This window comes from Gavialis gangeticus, unplaced genomic scaffold, assembly GCF_001723915.1.
Source record: "Gavialis gangeticus isolate Ggan-Ray unplaced genomic scaffold, GavGan_comp1, whole genome shotgun sequence".
NCBI classification, from domain to species: domain Eukaryota; kingdom Metazoa; phylum Chordata; order Crocodylia; family Gavialidae; genus Gavialis; species Gavialis gangeticus.
This window is the reverse complement of record NW_017729031.1, coordinates 102,991,555-102,999,870: the sequence shown is the minus strand read 5'-3', so window position 1 is coordinate 102,999,870 and position 8,316 is coordinate 102,991,555. Positions and strand designations below refer to the sequence as shown.

Sequence of the window (8,316 nt, the reverse complement as noted above, 5' to 3'; positions counted from 1 at the left end):
TCCTGGATTGCCTGTGCACTGCTGTACTGCCCTCCCAGATCACTGCTATCAACTTCTGTTACATGAGTTTGAACAATATTATACATGTCCCATGGTTGACTAGCAAGTGAAGCCAACATGGTTCCCTGTGGGCAACAGAAGTCGTTACTGGAAAACAGATTCCATTACAAATAAGGATTGTCGGCTACCATGTTGTGTTGGCAAAGTATTTTATTCATTTGGGCTCTGACAGAAATTACAATAAAGCTCCCATAAGACATGAGAGGAAAGAATTCAAGTACCTCATTGCTAAGGATTGCAGCAAGAGCATTTTTGTAGGTATCCCTAGAAGCAGCAGATACAGCCTCCCCATCAGTTACAGCCCAGGGAATTACGCAATTAAGCACGCATGCAGTTTTGCATACAAAAAGTATGACTGACAAAATTATGCGATAATTTAACCCAGGCAGGTTCTGTGCCTCCACCTCCATGGAGCTCTTGGCACTCTGGCTGGGAGCCCCATGTGAGGTCACCAACCACAGTGCCTCCCCATATGGAGGCATGGAGCTGGCCAAGCCCAACCTGATGGTGCACAACTCCCACCTGCAGTGCCACAAACCCCACATGCTGGCATGGAGCTAGCCCAGTCTGGTCCAAAGGCATCACCGGTGAGCCACGCCACACTGGCTCTGTGCTGCCACATGCAGCCCCCAGGACTCAGTGCATAATTTTGAATTTTTGTGCATATAATTCCCCAGGGTATAATCAGTGGCTATTTCAGTAGTGATGTGGATTGCTTCCTGGCTTCACTCTTCCAGAACTCCTAGATAGCTGAAGATCTGGCAAGGCCTGATAGTCTTTTAGGAACAACCTTGAGGTCTTTGGAAGTCTATGTACTCCTGCTTCCAAACCCAGTATAAACTACAACCTTACCAATGGGATTCCTTCTACTAGCAGAATAAACAGCCTGAACCACCAAAAAGGTGACACAATTTCCCTCGAAGGAAATCCTTGCATTACTGCTGCTGGGTGACTCACGCAAACCCCTCTACTTTTGAGGCAGCTGGCTTGACTTCTTGCCTAGCAGTGGATGTGTCCAGTTTCTATGGATCTCCCTAGCTCTTCATTTCAGGAATTTTTTTCACTATTTCTATGATTCTAAAGCATCATTGCCCCATCTTACATGTTTCAAAAAAATAGGTCATAGATCTGGGATATATCACCCTGAGCCACCTTCCCCCTCCCAATTTAGGGACCTTCTCAGAAGGGTAGAATCACTTCTCACACCTGAAGCAGAAGAGATCCATGGGCAGCACAGGCAAAAAATGTTTGTTTCCTTATTCTCTGAAAGGAGGGAAGACTTTGACTTACATTAGACCTAAGATAGCTAAACCTCTATGTCAGAAAGCTAAAATGTAGGGTGCCTTGGTTCTGAATAACTGATATACTCTTGTTTAACTTCTTGGTGACTTTTGTCATGTTGCAATTCCCCTGACTTAGGGGAGGTATCTTATGGCTTCTATTGAGATGTGTCCATTAACAGGGTAGAGTTTTATGGTTATCTTGTCAGCAGTTCCCACCGTGTGTGTAAAGGACTTCATGTTACCGGTAGCTTACCTCAGGCTGATGGGAATGTGTCTCATATTTTGATTCATGAGATATCTTATCAATAAGTAGTAGACTTTGTCCAGGAGTATCTGTTTCCATTCATCATACTTGTTCTGAAAATAAACAGAAAAAAAAGCCATTACTGATTCTTAGATAGAGAGTGAGAGAGAGGGAGAGATTAGGGCTATTCTGATCCCAATTTTAAAAATGGCTTATTTACCTCCAGAAAGATTTCGAGCTACACTTGATGTATGTACCAATCTTCCAACTTAACTCAGAACATCAGTTAAGTAAATGTTACAGGCAACTAGACTCGATATTGTCCTGCACTTTCATGGCACACCATGTCAGACTTGGTTTGAACTGCATGCAAGAGTGGTTATGTATTGACTAATCAGACATTAGTTGGGCGTGCTACTTCTTGTTGTACCACAAGTTATATTATAATTAAGGTTGTGGGTGGACCTATCACAAAGTATGAAAAAAGGGATCGGTGCTCTCTCCATCTTCCAAGAAGAATTCCAGTGACGGATGGTTTGGAGAACCTATCTGGTTAATTTGTCGAATCCTACTACTCCCCTTAAAACCCTAAAGTTAATAGCCATTTAACAAGCTTGCTCAGCTTGTTGATTAGGGCACTCTAGTCATTTAGGTAAAGGCATGATGTGCTCTAATATGTGATCCACACATGCATGGCAGGAGGCAGAGTTGGGGTTCCAGCATCAGATCCTAGCATGCATTATAGTCGGTATAGGGGGAGCCCCGAATTGTGATCTCAGGCTCCTGCTGCAGATGGGAGTCCTGTCAGGTGATGAGGCTCCCAGCTGTGGGGATGTAGCTATGCTACACATGCAAATTAAAGCTGGATAGAAACCAGCTGTTAAGTTAGTACACATTTTCCCACTCTAACTGTATAGCTGGTTGGACCTTTTTATGGCATGATAGTTAATTTGCAAGTGTAGGCAGTCTAAACGAATTGCACAGTTAACCTGGTAATTCAGTCTTAACAAATTGTGCAGTTAACCTGCTAATTGTCTGATGCATGTAATATGTAGAGGGGGCCTAGTTTCCATTCCTGATTGCATAAGCCTTGGTAGACAACAGTAGCAGTATGTGCAATGTGAATGTACAGGGAAAAGCAATATCCACACTGCTTTAAGTGGTAGTATAACTGACACTTTTTAATGTCACCAAATCCCCCAAAAAGTGATTCACCTTCTAGGAATCCATAATATACTGACAGATTGTCTCAGTAGGAACTTTATAAAAAAACCACAAATGGTCTCCAAATGACAAAAGTATTTGTTTGCTATTTCTCAAGTGGAGTTTCACTGCTTTGGACCTATTTTTTGCCAAGGAAAACAGGAACTGTCATTCCTCTTTCTCCGGAGAAGATGAGAAACCTTCTGCCATAATGCATTCCTTATTTCATGCTTTTTGCTCTTTCGCCATGGATTCCCTTTGATTCTGTTAATACCAAGAATCCCCAGGAAGCTCAGTGAAGAAGCACTAAAAAAATGACATGATGGCCTTGCCCTCACCAGGGGAATTTTGGTCCTAAAATTTCCAAACCTTCTGTGGCCAACTCTGTTACTTTGCACTGCTTCCAAACAGAGTATTACAAAACCATGGACAAGGCCAGCATCCTGATCCTCATACTCTCCACCTCACAGCTTTGGATGCATAATGACTGGCGACATTTGAAAAATCATGTTTGTCAGAGATCCAAAACATCCTCAACTATAGCAGAAAAAACTCTGCCAGATAAAGGGTAATTGGCAAAATAATGATCCATGACCATAAATTGTCTTCTTTCAGGGATAATGTCCTAGGGCATATATACACATAACTTTGTCTGCTCCAACACACCAGAAATCCAGCGCATCAGAGCAGAGGAGCACACGAGCTGATGTGCCCAGTATTGCATCATGTGCATTTGTATAAATGGCGAAATGCATGTCAGCAAGCAGAAAATGGTGGCAGTGCACTTTTGAACTAAAACACCTTCAACATGTTTTAGTTCAAAAGCGTGCCGCCACCATTTTCTTAGCGCTAACGCACATTTTGCCATTTATAGAAATGCATGTGAGGAAATGCCGGGTGGTTTTTAAAGCGCCTGGTGCAGTGGTGCATGTATATGTATAAATGCCGTAGATACTTCAGAATAGCTGCTGAAATGAAATAAATCAGGTCTATCTGTGCTCTCATTGTGTGCATGTAATGATATCTGTTCATAGAGATTCTATATTTTCTTATGCCCTTGATGGCCAGTTTCTAGGGCCTACTTCTCAATAAGAGAACATTTATGTGCTTTGGACCACATTCTTGTTTATGTAGATGGACAGAAATGAAGCACTTCAGAGTTTTTCCTAGGTTATTGATATCATATGGACAGAAGGATTAGGATCAGGTTTCGGCTGAAAGACTCCAAAGTTGGTTATTAAATTGTGTTATGGACTGCCTGGAATATTCTTACTGTTATGAATCTTAGCCCATTTTCAGAGCTCTAAGTACCTCAATAGCCCCTCTAAGAAACAACCTGTCATGGACATTTGTAAGGCAGCTATTGTTTTTCCATTCTAACACTGAGCTATTGAAACTGATTTGAACATGTGCAGGGTGCTTTTATGGTAATTGTTTAAGTAGATTCCTAGTAACTATCTCTAGCAAATGAGTCACCATCTGTGTTATACATAAAAAGGTTTATTTATATCTTTTGATGAGTAATTCAAGAAGAAACTCTTATGTGATTTATGTTACCTATTTTTTTTGAGAAGTATGATCCATATATTCCAAGGATGGGCAGTTATTTTGGCTGGAGGGCCACTTCATGAGTTTGGGTGAGGGTTGAGGGCCTCAAGGGTAGCCCTGCTCCTTGACAGGTGCTGTGCCCCTCAGTCACCATCTTCGTACAAGAAGTCCCTCCCTGTAACCTCTGACCTTTGTCACCAAAAGTCCCTGTCCTTGCCTCAGAAGTACTCCTTTTGGGAAGGGGGTTTGCCATCTTGGAACCAGAAAAAAAAATACTAAAAATCTACAATCCACAATAACCTGTTGTAATTTTATTTTTAAAAGATTTTTGTCCTGATTTGTGTGCTTGCATCATGTATATAGAGGTGATCGCATAATAACTCAAAATGAAGTCTTACTCTTATATATTGCAGGGGGCGGGAGGGGAGGGTGTAGAGTAGGGGTAGGCAAAATACAGCCTGCAGGCCAGATCTGGCCCACAAGGCCATTCTATCTGGCCCACAGGGCCCCTAAAAAATTTAGAAAATAAAAATTTATCTGTCCTTGGTTTCTGTCAAAAATGACAGGAACCAGGGACAGTAGGACCCAGGGGAAGCCTGATGGGCTCCTGCAACAGCAGGGCCTGCTCAGCCCTGTCCCCCTGGGAACATGTGGCTGCATTATGCCGGAACCTCAGGTAAGTGGGCGGGGAAGGGCAGGGGAGGACTCTGGGCAGGGAAGGAGCCCAGGGAAAAGCAGCCCCTCACCCGCCTCATGGCCCGTGCTCCCTGCTGCAGCTGCTTGCAGCCCACGTGGGGCTGTTCTGAGCAGGCACAGGCTGCTCCAAGTGGGCTGTGAGTGGCTGCAGTGGCAGGTGGCGGGTGAGGGGCTGCTTTTCCTCCACACACAGCACCAGCTTGTAACCCAGCCCCGCAGCCAGCCTGGGCCCCACACCAGCTCTGGGCTCACCCGTTGGGGCTGTGCCACAGCAACAGCATCTGTGACCCCCCCGGAAGCTGCACCAGGCAGTGTTCGCTGCTGCTGCCCTTCCGGAGCTTGTGTGCTGGGCAGCCCAAAGGGGGTGGTGGCAAACACTGCCCAGCACGGCAAGAGGGGGGACTGCAGCTGCTCTGACTGTGGAGCAGCCCAGACAGGCGAGCCTGGAGCCAGCACAGGGCCCAGGCTGGCAGCAGGGGCAGGTTACAACCTGGTGCTGAGCATGGGGAAAAGCAGCCCCTACCCTGCCCCGTGGCCAGCGCTCCATGCTGCAGCTGCTCACAGCCTGCCTGGGGCTGCCTGTGCCTACTCAGAACAGCCCTGCACGGGCTGCGAGTGGCTGTAGCAGGGAGTGCCGGCCACAGGGTGGGCAAGGGGCCACTTTTCCCCATGCTCAGCACCAGCTCCTTTCCTGCCGGGGAGCAGGGGGTCGGGGCTACAGGATGTGGATGTGTAGAGGGTGAGGCTGGCTGGCGGTGTGTGCGTGGATGTGCTGGGGTGTATGTGGGTAGTAGTGAGTGGGGTTCTCCCCAGAGACCCATGGGGGTGGGATGTGGGGAGGGGTGGAGGGGTGTGATGTTTGTGGGGTATGTGATTGTGCATGGGGGAGAGTCGGGTTGTGGAGTTTGCGGGGCAGGGCTTGTAGGTATGGTAGGGTATGCATGGGAGTCCCTGCTCAGCAACAGCCTAGAGCCTCCATGCCCTGCCGCACCTCCCCACCGCTACCAACAGCACACAGCTCCAGTGTGCCCCAAATCTGCTCCAGACTGACCCCGGCAGGAGTGGATCAGCCAGATGCATGCACAGCCCTGACCCAGGCCCCACGCCTGCTCTGCACCACCCACCTGTGACTCATCCTTCCAACCCCTGGGCATGCAGCAGGGCAGGTGCAGCTCCATGCTGTACTGTCTTTCTAGGCAGCTGCTGGCCCCAACCCCACAGTATTGGCAGTGATCCATGTGCAGCCCCACCCTGCCCTGTGCCTGCTGCAGACCCACCTGTTCACACTGAACAGCTGAAGCAGCAGCAGCATCAGTGGGGCAGAAATGTGCTTGGCATGGGGCAAAAGTAGCCCCTCCCCCTCAGTGATGCCCTGCACTTCCTTCAGCAGCTGTCTAGAGCCCACAGTGGGCTACCCTGGGCTGTCCAGCACAGAGTTGCCTCAGCCCCACTGTGTGTCAAGGGGGCGGCAGGATGTACCACCATGGGGCAATGCCTGGACCAGGCAGGACCAAGAGACCTGCCATGGGCCAGACAAAGCCCCTCTGAGGGCCGGATATGGCCCGCAGGTCGTATTTTGCTCACCCTAATATAGTCCATGTCTATACCAAATGCATAGGTTTATACATGTGTATGTGTAATTTGTGTGTGTGTGTAATTTGTATGTATGTATATATGTGTGTGTGTGTAGTTTGTGTAATCGGTATGTATGTATATGTATGTGTGCATGTACTCTGTGTGTGTGTGTGTGTGTGTGTGTGTGTGTGTGTGTGTGTGATATAAAAATGTGTGCATGTGTATATAAAAAAATACGTGAACAAATACCCGAAGAACCACAATTACTGTGTGGTAATGTTTTTCCTAGCCTTCTCTTTAGGATTCCTTTCCTACTCCTTCTCACAAAGAATGCCTTGTATTTACTCTGGCTTAAGTGTTTGTAATAAACATCTTTTCATAGCAGCCTCTTGCATCTTATGGCATGCCCACTGGTGAACAAGGGCCATTGTATATTGAAATTTAATAGTTCAATCCTAAATTTTGTTCATAAAGAATTAGATACTTTCAAGGATGCAGAGAGACATCCCTGAATATAACCCAGATTTTCTAGTTTTGATGTGTCTGTTTTTCATGCTTTTCTTTTAAAGGGCTCAGGATATCTTCCGCCAGGCAATGAAATCTCAAAGTGTCATCTTGGAAGTGATTCCTCCATATAACCGTGAGGCATATGAGAAATCTGTCATTGCTCCTCTTTGTTTGGTTGATACTGAGGAAGGAGTTCCAAAAACAAAAGTTCCACCACCTGTTCATCCAAAACCAGCTATGAAAACAGTTGATCTCTCTGGTATGAACAGCCTGGACACATGTGTACAGGCAACACTACAACAAACCAAAAGTCCTAACTTGCCAAGGTTGGGAAGGAAATCATCCTCACCATCACTGTCTCCGCTGCTGGGATTTGGCAACAAAAAGCATGCAAAGAGAATAAAGATAGACCTCAAGAAAGGTGAAGTTTCAACAGTTAACCATGATGTGCTGTTAATATTTGCATGCTGTCTTTTTTTATGTTTTAACTTTTATTTAAACAGTGTCGTGAATGCTCATGCAGTTTAGTTTATTAATATTTTAGGAAAAGATGAACAAAATTGTTCCAATACATCACTGGTCACTCTTTTCAAATATATTTTACTCTGTTTTATCTTATTTTGGACCTCATTGATAGAGAAAGGTTTACATAAGACATGAGAAACAAAAAGAACAGGTAAGGAAATACAAGAACTCCATGCCTCTAGCTAGTAAAGGTGCTTATTTGGTGATAGTTTCATAGTTTCTAGGGTTGGAAGGAACCTGAGCAGATCATCTAGTCCGACCCCCTGCCATGGCAGGAAAGAGTACTGGGGTCAAACAACCCCAGCAAGGTGTTCATCTAACCCCCTCTTAAAAACCCCCAGGGTAGGAGCCTGCACCACCTCTCTTGGAAGTTGGTTCCAGACCGTAGCCGCCCTGACCATGAAATAGCGCCTCCTGATGTCCAACCTAAACCTACCCTCTGCCAGCTTGTGACCGTTATTCCTGGTCACTCCTGGCAGTGCTCGGGGGAACAGGGACTCCCCCAATGCCTTCTGATCCCCCCTGACTAGTTTATAACAGGCCACAAGATCCCCCCTCAGCCTTCTCTTATGGAGGCTGAACAGGTTCAGGTCCCATAGCCTCTTCTCGTAGGGCCTGCCCTGCTGTCCCCTGATCATGCGAGTGGCCCTCCTCTGGACCCTCTCCATGCTGTCC

The 8,316-nt window shown here is 46.4% G+C and overlaps 1 protein-coding gene across 1 annotated transcript in view; it reads left to right on the top strand.

Moving 5' to 3' along the window:
* PARD3B (par-3 family cell polarity regulator beta) overlaps positions 1-8,316 on the top strand; it is a 999,825-nt gene that overhangs the window by 542,390 nt on the left and 449,119 nt on the right. The window contains exon 9 of the mRNA XM_019523483.1: positions 7,179-7,537. Within this exon, the coding sequence (XP_019379028.1) occupies positions 7,179-7,537 (359 nt within the window). The remainder of the gene's footprint in view (positions 1-7,178; positions 7,538-8,316) is intronic.